The 19,930-nt window shown below is 55.4% G+C and overlaps 1 protein-coding gene across 12 annotated transcripts in view; it reads left to right on the plus strand.

Moving 5' to 3' along the window:
- LOC136113733 (cyclic AMP-dependent transcription factor ATF-7) overlaps positions 1–16,216 on the plus strand; it is a 54,991-nt gene extending 38,775 nt beyond the window's left edge. For all 12 annotated transcript variants that reach the window (XM_065858932.1, XM_065858933.2, XM_071799913.1 and 9 more), the window contains 9 exons: positions 1,815–1,933; positions 4,162–4,296; positions 5,495–5,652; positions 7,332–7,431; positions 9,085–9,198; positions 10,108–10,254; positions 12,560–12,757; positions 13,868–13,976; positions 15,870–16,216. In XM_065858932.1, the coding sequence (XP_065715004.1) occupies positions 1,815–1,933; positions 4,162–4,296; positions 5,495–5,652; positions 7,332–7,431; positions 9,085–9,198; positions 10,108–10,254; positions 12,560–12,757; positions 13,868–13,976; positions 15,870–16,078 (1,289 nt within the window). In that variant the 3' untranslated portion in view covers positions 16,079–16,216. The remainder of the gene's footprint in view (positions 1–1,814; positions 1,934–4,161; positions 4,297–5,494; positions 5,653–7,331; positions 7,432–9,084; positions 9,199–10,107; positions 10,255–12,559; positions 12,758–13,867; positions 13,977–15,869) is intronic.
- Positions 16,217–19,930: the final 3,714 nt, after the last annotated feature.

The following is a 19,930-nucleotide window of genomic DNA, read 5'->3' on the forward strand; positions in this document are numbered from 1 at the left end:
ACAGCAGCAGTAGGTCGGGTTTAGCGCAGGGAACAGCAGTGGGTCAGGTTTAGCACAAGGAGCAGCAGTAGGTCAGGTTTAGCACAAGGAACAGCAGTGGGTCAGGTTTAGCACAAGGAACAGCAGTGGGTCAGGTTTAGCACAAGGAGCAGCAGCAAGTCAGGTTTAGCACAAGGAGCAGCGTCGGGTTTGGTTTAGGTCGGGTTTAGCGCAAGGAGCAGTGGCGGGTCGGGTTTAGCGCAAGGAGCAGCGGCAGGTCGGGTTTAGCACAAGGAGCAGCGGCATGTTGGGTTTAGCGCAAGGAACAGCAGTAGGTCAGGTTTAGTGCAAGGAGCAGCAGTAGGTTGGGTTTAGCGCAAGGAACAGTGTCAGGTTCGGTTTAGGTTGGGTTTAGCGCAAGGAGCAGCAGCGGGTCGGGTTTAGGTCGGGTTTAGCGCAAGGAACGGCAGTAGGTCGGGTTTAGCGCAAGGAGCGGCAGTAGGTCGGGTTTACCCCTCCCCAACTCCTCTGGGCTGGCCAGTGGGTTTATCTGGGGTTAAACACTAAATAAACCCCAGACTTATTTCCCGTGGTCAGTGCAGGACCAGCCTAGTTAAGCCAGGCTTTCCCAGGCCGAGCTCTGGAGCTGCCAGGCTTTAGTGTGGGTTCCCTGCCCTACATTCCCCATGGATTTCTTTTTAAGCCACCATTTCGCGTCTGGGTTTTTCTTGTTCTCTTGCTTTGTGCCGAGCGTTAACGAGCAGGAGGATCCTTCGTTAAGCTAATGAGAGTCGTAAAGAATTGTTCTCCCTCATTGAAACAGGAACCTGCATTTTGGGGGTGAAATTCCTTGGGGGGAGGAATTAGGAATCGGGGAGCGATGAGAAGAGGGAGGTTCCACGGTTTGGGGAAAGCTTATGCTGGAGATTTAGGCCCTGAGTTGGTCCTAAATGGTCCAAAAAGATCCCAAGTGCCACTAAAGCCCCGGAATAAACACCCTTAGGCTGAGATCTTATGTTGCTAAAGTTCCCTGGTTTAACAAAGAGAGATTTTTGGGGAACCAAAGTGCGCTCGGAAGTGGCTTTGGCTTTATTAACAAAACCCATAGGCGCGGTTTGAAGTTAGGCTGGAAGTAAAGCTTAAGTCCTGCTGTGGCGAGGCCGGAGTCGCTCCCGAAGGCTTCGGGGACTGTGCCGCTGCCCGGTGTGAATCTAATGGGCTATTTCATAAATGACACAAGAATTGGGGTTGGAAGGGACTCGCGGAGGTTTTTGTGTCGCTCAAGCTCATCTGCACCATTGGTTTGTGCAGCAGCTCAGGCTCAGACTACCCCGGGAGCTTTGTGCCTAAATGTGTCTGTCCCGGGATGTATTTTAATGTTCGGTGCCGGCACCGGGGGGCCCAAATCTCTTCATCTTCCCCCTCTCACCACTCTGTATTTTCAGATCCATTTCGGGGAGATCAAACCATCCCAATTCCTTCCTTGCAGCCGCAATTCGGCTGAATCGGCACAGATTGCGCAGAAATCACTGCACGGCACTCGCTGCAACCCTCATTTCATTAAACCACCGCATAGTTCCGCTTGGGAGGGACCTTTAAAGGTCATTTAGTCCACCCTCTACCTTCATTTCTTTAAACAGAGCAATAAAATCCTAAATATATTATTTTCCCTTTCGGGAATTGTCATTTTCTTTGCAAACACGACACCTTAGCGAGGAAACATCTCCCCCAAAGCAGAGAACGCTTGTTATAGACCCCCGGGGGGGGAATTGGGGTGTTAAATGTGAATTTGCAGGCTGTTTTCTGACCCGCTGCTCGCGTTTTCTGCCCCACAGATCAAACGCCGACCCCGACGCGGTTCCTGAAGAACTGCGAGGAAGTGGGGCTGTTCAACGAGCTCGCCAGCTCCTTCGAGCACGACTTCAAGAGGGCGGCCGAGGATGACGACAAAAAGGCAAGAACCGGGGGCCACGGGGCTGCGGAATCATCCAGGAGCCGTTTTGGGGGGCGATGGAGTTGGGGACAGTGCCACTCCTATGGTGTAGGATAACACAGCGTGGTCTGGGATTTCATATTCTGCATCACACGGGGCTTTAGTTGATCGATTCGGGTCATTTTGGCTGCGTGTTCTGCAACGCAAAGCCTGCCCGGAGCGGGGTTTAATGCTTCATTGTTCCTTTGGCTTTAAAAAGACCGAAGGAACGCGGTACCCGAAATACCTCGCACCTCGGGAGGAGATGCAGGATGCTGTTAAATACAAAAATCCAGCAAAAATCCCCCCGGGGATCTAAATCCTCAATTATGATGATCCCGCGGTGCAATGGGCAGGGACAGGACCCAGCTCAACCGCCCGCCTTTCAAACTGGAGCCGTATCGGGTGCGTTCGCATAGAGAAAGGGCTTTTTCTAACAAAGAGCCGCCTCGTACGCCAACGGCATCGATTCCGCTGCCCCCGCCAGCCCCGGGTCTGAAGGACAACGGGATCTCGTCAGATAGGAGCTAATTAAGGCCGTTTCCACCCCTCCCCGGGAGCAGCAGCTGCGTGTTGGGCTCTTAGGCTGGCACATACATTTACTAAATTGATGTATGGCCGTCCATACGCTCGCAGTCAGCGGCGCTGCTCGGAAATCAACTGCGGGAGCTCGACCGCGTAAATCTTCACCGAGATGGGGGACGGAGGGGTTCGGAATTCAAACCGAACCCTGGCTCTCGAGCCGCTCATCCTAACGGGGCTCTTGAAAGCAGGAATTGCTCTCTCATCTCTCATTGCTACGAGGGGCGTTTTATGCTCTCCACTCCCTGCCTTTTGTTCTCCGCAGCCCAGACCCCAAGGTAGCTTTGCCTTCGTGGTTTCGCATCCAAACCATTGAGCAACCCCATTCATTTGAAACCTGAGACCACCCACCTCCCGCCCCGGGGCTGCAGCTCCGTGTCCCGCTCCCATATTTCCCTCTTTTTATAATGATTTTTGCTTTAGGAATACTGCAGTCTCAATCTTTCTGCGGGCGTTAGGAGCGTTTATCCCTCCCCAAATCGCATCTGTGCTTTGTCTCCGACCAGAGCCGCGTTTCTCGCCGTTCGGCCGTGCGTTTTGTCCTTGGGCTCCAAGGGTGGTCTCCGCACCAGCGTTAATTAAAACCAGAGGCGCAGCGGGAGCTTCCCTGGAGGCGCTTTAAGTGGTTCGAGACTTCCCTGCATGTTAATCCCTTCTCCTTTTGCGATTCTCTGCTGCAGAGGGCAGGTAAACGGTTACCGCGTAAATCACAGCGGAGCAGCCGCAGCCCCATCCACAGCATCCGCAGGCGCCCGGATTCACCCCCTTGCCGCAATTTTCCCCTCCCTCCGGAGAATTAAACTGCAGCAAAGCGGAGGAGGTTGAGGTTGGACGCTCAAGGATTGATTGCGGAGGGCGCAGGACGGACAAACAGCCGTCAGGACTGATTTAGGGAGTGGATCCCAGCCTAACGCAGCATCCGCAGTCGGGGTCGCGCTCGCTGGCGTCTCCCACCTCTTCTCTTCCTCCTCGGGGAGAAGTCCCCGCTCAGTTTAGTCCCAACTCAATTTAGTCCCCGCTCAATTTAGTCCCAACTCAATTTAGTCCCAGCTCAGTTTAGTCCCCTTGTCCCCTTGTTCCTTTCCCCCCCCAGTAAAGGGGTAACTGGTTAAAATGGGGCCCGTGTGTGCTCCGGGAAGCTGGGGCTCGTCGCCAGGTCCAGGCATATGGTCGGGTTTTATTTTAATGGGGCGCTCATAGATATTTAATAACTCGCATGGCTCTTTGTTTGCTTTTGATAATCGGGCAATAAAATAATTCAGGCTGATTTATACAATGCTTTACGGCTCTGCTGTGAATGAAAGCGCCTTCTGGAACTCGCAGGCGTTTGGCTTTGTTACCTGTTCTGCTTTTATATAAGAAAAAGGGGGGAAAAAGCCACCCAACCCATGGAAAGAATTGTGTGTGTGTTACTGAGAAACCACAAAACGGTGCCATCTGGGGCAGGGAGCGTCTTTGCTCTCCAAACGGAGACGGAGGCCTCGGGCTCCCAGATGTTGCTTGGGTCCGAATAAATAACAATTTGGCAAGAACTGGGAGCTGTGGCGCTTGCTCCGGGAGCCACCGCGTGTTCCGCAGCCAACACGGGTTTATTGTCCCCGTTCCAAGCCCTGTTGGTCTCCCCGCAGAGCGCCGGAGCCCTGGACATGTCTCTGCCATCCACCCCGGACGTCAGGATCAAGGAGGAGGAGCCGGTGGACGTGGACTCGTCCCCACCAGACAGCCCGGCCTCCCGCCCCCCGTCCCCGCACCACAGGGACAAGGTGGGTGTCCCCGGGTCCCTGCTGTCCCCCGCCCCGCTCTGGGGAGGGAGGGGACGGAGGGGCCACGGAGATGATGGGGACGGACTTGTGAACAGCGCCTGTTGTGGTAGAGATGATGGGGATGGACCTTTGAACAGCACCCGTTGCGGTAGAGATGATGGGGATGGACCTTTGAGCAGCGCCCATTGCGGTAGAGATGATGGGGATGGACCTTTGAACAGCACCCGTTGCGGTAGAGATGATGGGGATGGACCTTTGAACAGTGCCCGTTGCAGTAGAGATGATGGGGATGAACCTTTGAACAGCGCCCATTGCGGTAGAGATGATGGGGATGGACCTTTGAGCAGCGCCCATTGCGGTAGGGATGATGGGGTTGGACCTTTGAGCAGCGCCCATTGTGGTAGGGATGATGGAGACGGATGTTTGAACAGCACCCATTGCGGTAGGGATGATGGGGATGGACCTTTGAACAGCACCCATTGCGGTAGAGATGATGGGGATGGACCTTTGAACAGCGCCCGTTGCAGTAGGGATGGTGGAGACGGATGTTTGAACAGCACCCATTGCGATAGGGATGATGGGGATGGACATTTGAACAGCGCCCATTGTGGTAGGAAGGGGTGATCGGTTTAAACAAAAAGAGGGGAGATTTGGGTTAAATACAAGGAGGTTTTGGCCGCTGAGGGTGGTGAGACCCCAGGTTGGCCAGAGAGGTGGTGGAGACACCCCAAGCCAGGCTGGAGCAACCTGAGCTGGTGACGATGTCCCTGGTGACATTTGAAGGTCCCATCAACCCAAACCATTCTGTGACTCTTAGTTGGGTGCCAAGGCCTCATTTGGGCTTGTGAGGTTCATCTCATTTCAGAAGGGGATAGAAAAGCTTCTCTAAAACCCACGTTGCGTGGGTTCAGCTGATGGGGAGACCTCTCTGCTCCCCTTAGCAACGCGTTTCTGCTGGGCCAAAGTGCCAAACACATCACTGATCTCCTCCAGGATGTCCCCATGCCCTGGGGACACACGGGCCTGAATAACCGCCCACCCTAGACCCTCATTTGAATCCCCAGATCTGAATTTCAGGCTCCCTTTGCGCCGTAGTTGCTGCCTTCATTTTCACCGAATGTCTTTTACCACCCTAAAAGGAAGAGCCGGCCGGGCCATCGCGACGCTAACGGGTAACAGCGCGTCTCCTTTTGTCTAGGAGGTCGTCCCCAAGCCCGTCATCATTTCCACGCCGACTCCGACCATCGTCCGGCCCGGCTCGCTGCCGCTGCACTTGGGCTACGACCCCCTGCACCCCACGCTGCCCTCCCCGACCTCCGTCATCACCCAGGCGCCCCCCGCCAACCGACAGCTGGGGTAAGTGCGCATCGCCAGGCTTCCCGCCCGCTAATTAGCGACCTAAACGAGCTCCTTGATTACCACAACCACCGAGGTGGTTGGCCGTAAGCGCCTCGTTGCAGCGCTGCCTCCAGAAGCCGAACTAATTGTCGTAGCGGAACGAAACGAGGCCAAACTCGCCGCCGGGAGAAATTAAACCCCGTCCCCAAACACGGTGACACGACGCTCGTTGTCTGAGCTCCCAAGTGGCTTTTCCGGCCGTAGGAAACCGTCTGGATCTAAACGGCGTTGGGATTTTCTCCAACGAGCTGTTGCCTCTGAAGCGCGACCTCCCGCATCCTCCCTGCTCAGCGCCCGCTCTGTTCCGCACATCTAAGGCCTCCGCTCCTTTCCCCGTGTAACGACGCGCGGCGGCGGCTCCGGAGCTCTCGCTGCGATGCATCGAGCAGCCCCGGCCCTGCAAATCAAAGCCGGGAGCCTGGAGGATGCAGGAAACACACGGAGCCCTCGGGAGACGCATATTTAGCTGCGCTTCTCTTCTTGAAGTGTCAGGATGCTGCTTTTGTGCCGTGCTCTTGGCCTCTCGCTAATCACCCTTCTTTGAGGCTGCCTCCTTACATTAACCAAGCCATTTGTATGATTTTGGCTGTCAGTTCATATTTTCGCATGTGTTTTTTGCCCTGACCCCTCTGGCACCATCAATCCCGACTTCCCGAATAAGTTTTAAATCCTGTCTGGAGGCATTAAGGGGTTAAGCGATTGTCCCGGGGTTTGGAAAGGCCATTGTGCTCCTTTTCTAACCCGGAGCAGGTTGGAACCGAGTCCCCTCAAGCTCAAAGGCGCAAATCTCAGCGCTGGAGTAAGCTGGGCTTTAATAGGATTTTATCTGCCCGTGGGGGTGGATCCCTGATTGCAGAGAGCTCGGGCTGCGGATTTAACGAGGGTCCCTTCGTTATGGCCGCGCCGGGCTTGTCATCGTGACAGAGATGGAGGGGGAGGCTGTGACCTCCCTGGAACTCGCCCTCGTTAGGCTGAGCTTTTCAAAGCCTCCTCGGAGGGTTCGCGCCGCCCCATAGAAATGAATGGAGAAGCCGCCACGTTGGCGTTCCCCAGGCAGCCTTAAACATTCCAGCCTGAGTTATTGGCGCGTTGAACTCCCCGCTCCGACCCGCGGCCGCTCTTTGTCCCCAGCCCGTGTCACCCAGCGCTTTGTCCGTCCCCTTCCCCGCTCTCCGCAGCAGCAAATTATTGGAAGCAGCAGCGTTTCTTCCCCTCCTCCCATAGCCAGGCTCGCCGCGGCTCTTCTCTGCCTCCACTCGGCTCCCGGCTGCGCCGTCACCGGCTCAGGGCGACCAAACACCGCTCCCTTTCCCTCCCCAACACCCGGAGCGGATCAGCTGCGGCTTTTCCTCCGCTCTCCTAGAAAAGCCGAGTCCAGAAACTCGACAGCCGGAGCGCGGCGGGGTTGGTGACACCCGGAATGGAGATGGGGTGCACGCGTGGAAACGCCGCTTCTCGCCGCAAAGTGACCCGCGGTGCCTTGAATTCGCCACGGTGCCATCTCCTTCCTCCCCACCCTTCCCGTCCCCCGGGACACTGAGCCTAAATCCTCCAACCCGAATCGATTCACACGTGTACCCCCGAGCTCCCCCAGGACTACATGAAATAATCTATAGAAACACCAATTGTTTCCCCAGGTCTCCCACAGGTTCCCTCCCGCTCGTGGTGCAGCTCGCGAACGGACAGACCATGCCCGTCCTCCCAGGCCCTCCCGTGCAGATGCCTTCGGTTATATCGGTAAGAAAAGCTTCCAACGCAGCTCAGCAGCGGAGGGGACGGGGTTTACCCCCTGCCAAATACACACAGACACTTCCATTTTGCAAAAATGAGCGTATATCTCCCCTCCGCGCAAAATAAGGAGGAGGGGGCGGCCGGCCCGGCTCTGGCAAGGCAGTAATAACGTGTGGATCGCACTAGAGGGCAATAAGTGTGGAAAAGCACAGCGCTGTGCCCGGACAGATGGCTCATGCCCTTGGTCCAGGGCTGGAGCTGCTGGATCCCTGATTCGCCGCTTCCATTTGGAACAGCGTGCGCCTGCACTGAAACCAGTGGAGCTTGCAGGGAACATGTTGGTCTTTGCGGGCTGGAAAAGCCAAGCCTAACGTCGCCAGCTTGCTAAAGACCCGCTCGGCGTCGGCCTGGCTGGTTGTGCTTTGCACACACGGGATGGGTCGCGGTTTCTGCGGAACTCAGGGTAGATTTTGGCACTTGGGGGGGTGGTTTGTGCATCTCCCGGGGCTCCAGCGCCCGTGTGGGTCCTGCTGAGTGTGACTTGGGGTTTGAGACGTTAATGGGGACCGGGGGCGTCGGTGTCGGAGCGGGAGAGGCGTGGGCAGCTCGGAGTAGCTCAGGGCACGGAAAGGTCGTATGGAACACGACGGGGGTTGCTGTGCGGCAACCTGAGGGGTTATAAAGGCACCTGGAAATGGTGGGGGTTTCCCTTCTTTGGTGAAGGAGAAAACTCTTTGTGTTTAGGAGGGAAGGGAGCGGAAAGGGGAAGGGGAAGGGGAAGAGAAGAGAAGGGAAAGGGAAGGAAAGGGGAAAAGAAAGGGAAGAAGAAGGGGAAGGGAAGGGGAAGGCGAAGGGAAGGGGAAGAGAAGAGGAAGGGGAAGAGAAGGGAAGGGGAAGAGAAGGGAAGGGGAAGAGAAGGGAAAGGGAAGGGGGAGGGGAAGAGAAGGGAAGGGGAAGGGGAAGGGGAAGAGAACGAAAGGAGAAGGGAAGGGGAAGAGAAGAGAAGGGGAAGAGAAGAGAAGGGAAGGGAAGGGGAAGAGAAAGGAAGGGAAGGGGAAGGGGAAGGGAAGGGGAAGAGAAGGGAAGGGAAGGGAAGGGGAAGAGAAAGGAAGGGAAGGGGAAGAGAAGGGAAGGGGAAGAGAAGGGAAGGGGAAGAGAAGGGAAGGGGAAGAGAAAGGAAGGGAAGGGGAAGAGAAGGGAAGGGAAGAGAAGGGAAGGGAAGAGAAGGGAAGGGGAAGAGAAGAGAAGGGAAGGGGAAGGGGAAGAGAACGAAAGGGGAAGAGAAGAGAAGGGAAGGGGAAGAGAAGAGAAGGGAAGGGGAAGAGAAAGGGAAGGGAAGAGAAGGGGAAGGAAAGGAAAGGAAAGGAAAGGAAAGGAAAGGAAAGGAAAGGAAAGGAAAGGAAAGGAAAGGAAAGGAAAGGAAAGGAAAGGGAGGCTCGGAGCTGCCCTCCCATCCCACGCACGACTCCGCCACGGCCACCAAAGCAGCGGCGGGTGGCCCTCGGTGACAGGCGGCGCGACGGGTGGCGGCAGTGAAACCCGAGCGTTTCTCAGGGGTTGTCAATGCGCTCGGCGGGGGGAATTACGACGGAGCCGCCGCGCAGCGCGCCCGCCCGAGCGCCTTTGCCTCCCCACACCCGCGTGTCCCTCTCCCCGCAGCTGGCGCGCCCCATGCCCATGGTGCCCAACATTCCCGGCATCCCCGGGCCGCCCATCAACACCAGCGGCTCCGTTTCACCCTCGGGACTCCCGGCTCACTCCGAAGCCAAAATGGTGAGTGTCCCCATGCACGCCAAGAGGTGTCACCTCCACGGGGCTGTCCCTAAGGCTCCCCCAGCTCCTCCACAACGCATCTTCTGGGTTTTGCCTCCGCGAGGAGCCACCACTGCTCTAAAACTCCCCGCACCGAGTGCAGGTGTCGCAGACGCCACCAGGAGCTCAGCCTAATGGGCACTGCGGCTCTGGCAGGCTCAGGCGCGGCTTATCGTCCACACAAAACCTCGGGCCCAGCTTAACCGTGGCCGCTTCGTAAAGCGGCGGCTTCTGCTTCCAAGAGAACAGATGGGTTGGAGGTGGGCACGGGGAGGGCAGCGCCGAGAGCGGAGATGCTGCGCTGTAATCTGAGCGTCCTGGGAACGCTTTGTCACGCAGGGCTCTGGGATTTAAAGTTTAGCCAAGAATTTTCCTCTCCTGGCTCAAATTAAGTGAACGCGGATGGGGGGGAAGCGAAATTAAGTTTGCAAACAGAGCGGCCAACCCCGTTTTATTTGGCTGAGATGGGGGTGAGGTGTTTGCAACCCCACCTCTTACATAGAACTGTAGAATAGTTTTGGTTGGAAAAACCCCTCAAGCTCATTAATCCACCCACAAACCCAACCCTGGCGCTAGAATGTCCCCAAGAATGTCACCTGTTCACCCCCCCCCAGGGACGGTGACAACAGCCCTGCCCTGGGCAGCCTTCAATGCCCTTTGGGGCAGAAATCACCCCAAATTTCCACCCTCAACCTCCCCGGGTGCAACTTGAGGCCGTTTCCTCTCATCCTGTCGCTCGTTTCTTGGATCCAAAACAGCCGCAGTCCCCAAAGAGCCCATTCCCCGGCACCTTGGATGATGCAGAAAGCGATTTAAGCTTTAACAGCACAGAAAACAGACCCATTAATGCCTTCTCTTGTCCTTTGGCAGAGGCTGAAGGCCAGCTTGACGGCATCTTCCTCGCTCAACGGCAGCAACCTGGTGGTGGGTTCGGCCAGCACGATGGTGCCGGCGCGGCCGGAGCAGAGCCAGATCCTCGTGCAGCACCCGGACGCCCCTTCCCCGGCTCAGCCCCAGGTTTGCTCCTCTTTAAACCACGCTGGAGACGCTGAGTGGGCAGGAGCAGCCCCAGGTTCCTGTATAAGTTGGGAATGAGCTGTTGGAGCGGTGAAAAGGGACCTGGGGGTCCTGGGGACAGCAGGGTGACCATGAGCCAGCACTGGGCCCTTGTGGCCAGGAAGCCAATGGGACCTGGGGTGGGTTGGAAGGGGTGGTCAGTGGGTCAGAGAGGTTCTCCTGCCCCTCTGCTCTGCCCTTGAAAACAGGGTTTAGTTCAGATACTATCAGGATAGACTTGGCGAACGTATAGATGTGCATATAATATATACAGCCATAGCACCCTGAGAATGCCTGATCCGGGAAGCTAAGCAGGGTCGGGCCCGGTCAGCACTTGGATGGGAGACCAGCAGAAGCCAATGGTAGCTGGGGTGGGTTAGAAGGGGGTGGTCAGTGGGTCAGAGAGGTTCTCCTGCCCCTCTGCTCTGCCCTTGGAAACAGGGTTTAGTTCAGATACTACCAGGATATACTTGGGGAACATATATATGTATAAATATATAATATATACAGCCATAGCACCCTAAGAATGCCTGATCTGGGAAGCTAAGCAGGGTTGGGCCCGCTCAGTGCTTGGATGGGAGACCAGCTGGGAATCCCGGGTGCTGTGGGCTGAGCCAGCACTGGGCCCTTGTGGCCAGGAAGCCAATGGGACCTGGGGTGGGTTAGAAGGGGGGGGTCAGTAGGTCAGAGAGGTTCTCCTGCCCCTCTGCTCTGCCCTGGGGAGACCACACCTGGAATCTTGTGTCCAGGGGGAAAAAAGAGGCCAACCTCACAGCTTCCTGCATCGCAGAATGGGTTAAAACCCTCAGTTTTTAGCACCGATGCTCTCAGCCGCCAACCGGGCAGAAAACTTGCGCAATGCGTTAATTTGCTTGACGAGCTCGGGAGTTTCGAAAGGATGTTTCGCTCTCCCCGCTCAATTACTGAGGTTAAACACCATCGGCTCCTGCCAACGAACCCAATGCCAGCAGCGTGGCCACCTGCTCCGGCGCTTCGCTGGCCTCCAGGACTTTAATATCCATATGTTGCCCGATAGCAAGTGCCGAGGTGTAAATGCGGAGGGCACGGCCGCGTCTGCAGGACCCTCGGTGACTTTCCCTTTGTTCTCCCGAAACAAAACGGCTTCAAGCGCCGCCTTACGAGATCTTTCATCCCATTCGCCTCATTTAGCTGAGGGTGCTTGGGGAAAATTGAACCCGTGTTAATTCTTAAAGCGAATCTTGCGCTCCAAAGGGTTTGTGCTCCGTGAAGTGAGTTGCTCAACCCACGTAGGTGCTTGGTTAGGTGTGTCGGAGCAGGGCTGATGCTCCTGGTCCCTCCGCGGGGGAATCTCCGCAGTGGTTGTGGTGTGAGGTGCTTTTTGAATGGTCTTAAGTGGGGTTAAATGAAGGTGGATTCCTCTGCGGCGCCCACGGGCGTTTAGGGAAGGGAAGGGGAAGGGAAAAGAAAGGGAAAAGGAAGGGAAGGGAGAAGAAGGGGAAGGGAGAAGAAGGGGAAGGGAGAAGAAGGGGAAGGGAGAAGAAGGGGAAGGGAGAAGAAGGGGAAGGGAAGGGAAGGGAAGGGAAGGGAAGGGAAGGGAAGGGAAGGGGGAAGAAGGGGGGGAGAAGGAGGGGAGGGGAAAGAGAGGGAAGGGGAAGGGGAAAGAGAGGGAAGGGAAGGGGAAGGGGAAAGAGAGGGAAGGGAAGGGGAAGGGGAAAGAGAGGGAAGGGAAGGGGAAGGGGAAAGAGAGGGAAGGGAAGGGGAAGGGGAAAGAGAGGGAAGGGAAGGGGAAGGGAAAAGAGAGGGAAGGGAAGGGAAGGGGAAGGGGAAAGAGAGGGAAGGGAAGGGGAAGGGAAAAGAGAGGGAAGGGAAGGGGAAGGGAAAAGAGAGGGAAGGGAAGGGGAAGGGAGGCTCAGAGCTGCCCTCCCATCCCACGCACGACTCCGAGACGGCCACCGGAGCGGCGGCGGGTGGCCCTCGGTGACAGGCGCTGCGATGCGTCAGCTCCTCCGCGCGGAGAAGAGGGAGCTCCTGCTGATGCCACCGCCGGAGCGCAGGAGTTGGCTTGCATTCATTCCCCTGATACCCACACATTCGCGGGGTTCGCGATCTCACCATAAATTCACAAGACACTCCACGCTACCAAAAACCCCCATCCCCACCATAACCCAAATCCCTTTATCACCCCAACCACAACCCAACGTCTCTTCCCAAACCCTTTGAGCGCCGCCGCGCGTCTCCCATTCGCACAGAGCCTTGTTCCCCAAACCTCTCCCTTTCCCCGCAGGTTTCCCCCGCCCAGCCCACCCCCAGCACGGGCGGGCGCCGGCGCCGCACGGCGGACGAGGACCCGGACGAGCGGCGGCAGCGATTCCTGGAGCGCAACCGCGCGGCCGCCTCGCGCTGCCGCCAGAAGCGCAAGCTCTGGGTCTCCTCCCTGGAGAAGAAAGCCGAGGAGCTCACCACGCAGAACATCCAGCTGAGCGTGAGTGCGCGGGCGCTCGGCCGCTGGGTCGGTTTGGGGTGGGAGAGCCCCTCGAGGTCATTGATCCAACCGTTCACCCAACGCTGGCACTAAAATGTCCCTGAGACCCTCGTCTGTGCACCCCTCCAGGGATGGCGACTCCAGCACTGCCCTGGGCAGCCTGTTCAGTGCCCTTTGGGACAGAAATCACCCCAAATTTGCACCCTAAGCCTCCCCACGTGCAACTTGAGACTGTTTCCTGTTCTACCGGATGTTTCCCATCATCACCCCAATTTCATAAAATCATAATGTTGGTTGGAACAGACCCCCAGGATCATCGATCCAACCAGAACCCAACTCCAGCACTAAACCTGAACCCTAAACCTCATCTAAACCCCTTTAAACCCCCCAGGGACGGTGACTCCAGCACTGCCTTGGGCAACCTGTTCAGTGCCCTTTGGGACAGAAATCACCCCAAATTTGCACCCTCAGCCTCCCCAGGTGCAACTTGAGGCCATTTCCTCTTCTACAAGGTGTTCCCACCATCATCCAATTTCATAGAATCACAGAATCATAATTTCGGTTGGAACAGACCCCCAGGATCATCGATCCAACCAGAACCCAACTCCAGCACTAAACCTGAACCCTAAACCTCATCTAAACACCTTTAAACCCCCCAGGGATGGCGACTCCAGCACTGCCCTGGGCAGCCTGTTCAATGCCTTTTTGGGGAACAAATCACCCCAAATTTCCACCTTTTCCTCAGGCCATTCCAAAATCCAGAATTAACAGAGTTTCACCCATTTCTCCAAACTTTTCAATAGAAGAATAATCCACAAGGTTTTCAGGGGAGCAGACCCGGTTTTAAGCTCACGGAGGCTCAGGTTTAGACTCAGCTCGTCGCTCTGGTTCCTTTTCCTTCGGAGCCAAGAGCGCGTTTGACTCAAGTGATCAACAGGAGGGCTCCGGCAAAGATACATCCAGGATTAAATGATTGAGACAGCGATGGAAACACCGCGTTCCGTGTCTCCCACGCTAATCCCCCAACCTCACAAAAGACAAATTAGGGTGTGTAGGTGCTGGAGGCCGCTGTCCCGAGCCTGACCCGTTGTCCTTGTGTTTCTGTCCTAGAACGAGGTGACGCTGCTGAGGAACGAGGTGGCGCAGCTCAAGCAGCTCCTGCTGGCCCACAAGGACTGCCCGGTCACGGCGCTGCAGAAGAAGACTCAGGGCTATCTCGGTGAGTGGCGGCTTCGCTCGTTATCACCCTTTAATTAGCTATAAGCACACAAAACCCGCACGAATCACGAAGGGAAGGACTCTGAGTCCTGCAGGACCACACAGGCTGGACCTAACATTCATTTTACGCCATTTAGCAGCGTATTTAGCACGGAATACCTGCACAAACGCATCTCCCCAACCCAGAGCGGCGCTCGATATTCGCTCTAGAGCAATAAACCATCGCAAGCAAAGCCGAAGTCGGGAAGGGCCAGGCTGTAAATGGCACCTGCGTCCCATTCCCAGCAAATCGGCTCAGGTTTGGGAGGAAAAAAACCCTCTTTTTATATATATTTTGAAATTCTTGAATGCTTATTATTTCATGATGATCAACCCGGAGCTGAGCGCTCGCTCTGGGTTCTCATATTGCCCCTCGTGCTTATTTGCGCGAAGTTTTTTAGGGGGACGCTGGAGCCCCCGACGCTGCCCAAATGAACAGGATGGAAATAAGGAAGGAAAACGCAATAAACCCCAGGAAATAGGCTTTTTCCTCCCCAATTTCCCCGCCCCCCGGCCTCGGAAACACCTTGTGGGGCGACACAGAGCCCGTTTATTCCCCTCGTTACACCAATGGTTGTGAAACCCTCGGTGTCCCCGGGTGTTGGCTCCGCAGTGCGGTTCATCCCATTGCCCTCCGAGCTTCCAGCAACAGGAATTCGTCACACGTATGGATGATAACGCATAAAATCCACCCCTTCTTCCCCTTCCCTCCCCTTTTCCATCACCTTGCTTTGTTCCCAATACCCTGTAAATCTCCTTGCCCAGCGCTTCTGTGGCTCCGCTCGACCTTTCCCCACCGCCACGTGGGTTTTAAATCCCCGGCTTCCAATCCCCGGCCCGAAGGAGGTGAAACAACGGGGGAAAGGGCACAAACAGCCCTGGAATACAAATATAATGGAAATGTAGTATTTATATACTATTAACTTTCTAATAAGCATCACGGTCGGGTCGTTGGGCGACAGGCGCATCCTCCCGCCCCAATTGAACGTCAGTCACTGCTGCTTATTTGCGTGTTATTTATCTCATTTACCCATTTTTATATATATTTTACCTATAGTACCTATATTTATATATATTATATATTACACCTATATTATATATATTACACCTGTATTATATATTACACCTATATTATATATTATACCTATATATATATATTTATATATTCTATCTCATTTACCTGCTTATTTGCTTATTTATCTCATTTACCTGTTTTTAGATCTAATTTACCTATATTACCTATATTTTTATATATGTTATATATTACACCTATATAATATATATTACACCTATATAATATATATTACACCTATATAATATATGTTACATAACACCTATATTATATATGTTACACCTATATTATATATTACACATTACACCTATATTATATATGTTACACCTATATTATATATGTTACACCTATATTATATATTACACATTACACCTATATTATATATTACACGTTACACCTGTATTATATATGTTACACCTGTATTATATATTACATGTTACACCTGTATTATATATGTTACACCTATATTATATATTACATGTTACACCTATATTATATATTATACCTATATTCTATCTCATTTACCTATATTTACATATAATACAAATATAATCTAAATGTATTACTTATATACTATTAACTTTCTAATAAGCATCACAGTTGGGTCTTTGGGTGACAGGAGCATCCTCCCTGCCCAATTAAAGTCAATTACTGCTGTTATTTACTCATTATTTATCTCATATATATATATCTATCATATACATATAATGTAAACGTATGGTTTATATACTGTCAACTTCCTGCCTGTCTAACCCGGTTTCCCTATTCCCTCCCATGGCGCAGAGAGCCCCAAGGAGAGCGCGGAGCCCACGGGCTCCCCGGCCCCCGTCATCCAGCACAGCTCAGCCCCCAACGGGCTCAGCGCCCGCTCGGCCGCCGAAGCCGTGGCCACCTCGGTGCTGGCGCAGATGGCCACGCAAAGGACAGAGCTGGCGCTGCCGGCCCCGGCCCCGGTCATCATGGCCCCACAGTCGCAATCGGCCGGGAGATGATGGCCCGGCGGGACCCGCCGCAGAGACTCGGAACGAACCACCCCGCCGGGATCCACTTCTTCTTCTTCTCTTGGGTTGATTTGTTGGTTGGTTTGGTGTCTTTTCAAGTTGAAGGGCAGCTACGGCTTCTCCCACCGTTCGGCTCCAACCGCGGCGCCACCACATCGGACCCAACCGCTTGGAAAACCCCCCCAAAAGGGTCAATGTCAACCAGCGCTTGCGTTAACACTAAAACCTCCAAGCCTGGGGGGGCCCCCTTGGCGCTTCCACTCTTGGGGTGTCCCCCTGTCCCTCCGTGTCCTCTCGGTGACGGGAAGCGCGGCTGTGATGTGGACTCCGTGTGTTTTCAATGGAACAACGCGTTGCTTCCAGGCTCCGGCTCCACCACCTCAACAACCCCCTGGAGGCTGAAGGATTGGGGTTCAATCCATCCCACCCCAAACTCGCTCCTGAAATCCCAATGGGGTGTTTAGGAAGCAACAAATCGCCATCAATGGGTTTGTGTTGGGGACACGGGGCTGGGGTGGGGGGGGACACTTTGTCGGTGTCGATGTGCTGGTGACACTGGGGGTAAAGGGACCGTCCGTCTGTCCTGGCAGCACTCGGGCTCCCCTATGGTCAATTGGTGCTGAGCTGGGAACAACACGAGCCCCAAATTCACCCCACGAGCCCCATTCCCACCATCGTCTCCTTTCCACAACCTCAACGGCCGTAGGATCGGTGCCTTAAACCCCTCGCCCATCGCACCCCGTGGCGCCTCTTTTCCCCACTTTTCCCTCTTTTTCCCCCATTATCTCCCTCTCTGGGCGACGGAGCAGCCGCTGCTCCCCAACCGGAGCACCCACAGCGCTTCCAATTCCCCATCACCGCGGCAAAACCACCTCGGCGTTGGCAAAACCCACGGCGCTGGAGCCGCCCGCTCTTCCTCCTCCTCTCCTCCTCCTCCTCCTCAGGTCGCACTCGCCACTTTCGCACCAAATTTGGGTCAAAGCGCCCGGTTCCTCGACCCGTGGGCTCTGTTTCCTCCAGGTTTCCCCAGCACGGTGTCTCCGGCTTCGTTTTCTCCGCTCTCCCTGGTTTCTGTTGCTTGTCCCCGTTGTCACTTTCAGTGTCACCGGTGTCACTTCTGCTTCATCCAGACCCCCCGGACCCGCCGGTTGCTTCTCTAAGGCATTTTGAGCTTTAAGGTATTTCGGCTCTTAACGCCCCCATGGGTTCGTGTTCATGGGAAGGGGGTCGGGACATCTTAAAGCTGGGGAAAAAAAAAAGGGGGAATTGAGGGCTTTTTAGGGGCTGGGGATGCAAAGCGCAGCTCTGGGTGCAGAAAACCCACCCCGAAAAGGGGGTGAAACCACCCCGTTTTGAGCAAAAGAGTTTATGGAAACGAGCGTCCGTCTGTCCGGGAAGAGCGGGAAGGACGGAAGGGCGATGGAAAGGTGCTCGGGTCCCCGTCCTTTGTGGGGTTGGGAGGAGGGGACAGCGAGGTGACAAATGCAGGGCAGCAGGGGACGCAGCAGCTTCCCCCTCTTATCGTTACCTTTGGGGACTAAAAAGGACCCGGTTTTGTGTGCCGGGAGAGCCCAGAGCAGCCGTGCGTCCCATCTGGGGGTCTGGGGGTGTCCCCAATGTCCCCGGTGTCCCCTCGAACGCTCACTGCGTGTTTTTCGTTTGGGGCATTTTGGGTTGAAAAGATGGCTTTTCGGGCACCTCGGTGCCGCAGGGCCCCCCCAGCCCCTCCCCAGCCCCCAGATCCTCACCATTGGGGGTGTCTTGGGGGTTCGGTGCCGCCGTCCCCCCCAAACCGACCCCTTGGTCCCCATTCCAATGGCTCAAACTCATCCTTTTTTGACTCTCAGACCCGTTTCTCTTTACCCCCTCCCCCCCCATTTTGGTGCCGCTCTCAGGCCCCAAATCACCCCCAGGAGGTGACGGAGGGACCAAGGGTCCCCATGTCCCCTTGTCCCCCCCCCCCCCAGCTGCTTTGTAGCACGAGCTTTGACGATCAATAATGGAAGAAGCCAAGAAAAAATGACCCCCCCCCCCCCAAAAAAGTGTAACCAGGAGGGTGTAGTATCTATAAAACCTACATATCTATGCGTATATCCAGACTATATAGACATATATAGACCGATGCACAGCTCTGTACGCTGGGTTCTGAGCTGTAACCCCCCCCAAGTGTCCCCCCCACACGGGCTCCTGTGAGCGGGTCCTCACAGGGACCTGGGGACACGGGGGACACGGGGGGACACATCCCGCCCCCCCTCCCGAACATGTAATGTGCCTTTTATTTATGCTGCAAATATAACATTAAAATGTTACCCAGGACACGGTGGCTGTGGCTTCTGGTTCCTCGCGGTGTCACCCGCGCCGGGGACGGGCGGCTGTCACCTGCGGGGACGCGGGGTGGTGGCACTGGGAAGGGTGACAGTGGTGGCGGTGACAATGTGGGTGACAGCGTCTGGTTATCGGAGCTTAATGGAGACACCGTGGGGTGGTCACCAACCTGGGTGACACCATATGGCCATTAGAGACACCATGGGGTTGTCACCAATGTGGGTGACACTGTCCGGCCATTGGAGCTTAATGGGGACACTGGGGTTGTCACCAACCTGGGTGACACCGTCCGGCTGTTGGAGGTTAATGGGGACACCGTGGGGTGGTCACCAACCTGGGTGACACCATATGGCCATTAGAGACACCACGGGGTTGTCACCAATGTGGGTGACACCATCCGGCCATTGGAGCTTAATGGGGACACTGTGGGGTTGTCATCAACCTGGGTGACACTGTGTGGCCATTAGAGACACCACGGGGTTGTCACCAATGTGGGTGACACTGTCCGGCTGTTGGAGCTTAGTGGGGACACCATGGGGTTGTCACCAATGTGGGTGACACCGTGTGGCCATTAGAGACACCACGGGGTTGTCACCAATGTGGGTGACACCGTGTGGCCATTAGAGACACCACAGGGTTGTCACCAACCTGGCTGACACTGTCTGGCTGGTTGGAGCTTAATGGGGACACCGTGGGGTTGTCACCAATGTGGGTGACACCGTCTGGCTGTTGGATCTTAATGGGGACACTGTGGGGTTGTCACCAATGTGGGTGACACCGTCCGGCTGTTGGATCTTAATGGGGACACTGTGGGGTTGTCACCAACCTGGGTGACACCGTCCGGCTGTTGGATCTTAATGGGGACACTGTGGGGTTGTCACCAACCTGTGTGACACCGTCCGGCTGTTGGATCTTAATGGGGACACTGTGGGGTTGTCACCAATGTGGGTGACACCGTCCGGCTGTTGGATCTTAATGGGGGCACTGTGGGGTTGTCACCAACCTGGGTGACACCGTCCAGCCATCGGAGCTTAATGGGGACACTTGTGGGGTTGTTACCGATGTGGGTGACACCGTGTGGCCATTAGAGACACCACGGGGTTGTCACCAATGTGGATGACACCATCCGGCTGTTGGAGCTTAGTGGGGACACCGTGGGGTTGTCACCAATGTGGGTGACACCGTGTGGCCATTAGAGACACCACAGGGTTGTCACCAACCTGTGTGACACCGTCTGGCTGGTTGGAGCTTAATGGGGACACCATGGGGTTGTCACCAATGTGGGTGACACCGTCCGGCTGTTGGATCTTAATGGGGACACTGTGGGGTTGTCACCAATGTGGGTGACACCGTCCGGCTGTTGGATCTTAATGGGGACACTGTGGGGTTGTCACCAATGTGGGTGACACCGTCTGACTGCTGGAGCTTAATGGGGACACTGTGGGGTTGTCACCAACCTGGGTGACACCGTCTGACTGCTGGAGCTTAATGGGGACACTGTGGGGTTGTCACCAACCT

This window comes from Patagioenas fasciata, chromosome 28 (genome assembly GCF_037038585.1).
Source record: "Patagioenas fasciata isolate bPatFas1 chromosome 28, bPatFas1.hap1, whole genome shotgun sequence".
NCBI classification, from domain to species: Eukaryota; Metazoa; Chordata; class Aves; order Columbiformes; family Columbidae; genus Patagioenas; species Patagioenas fasciata.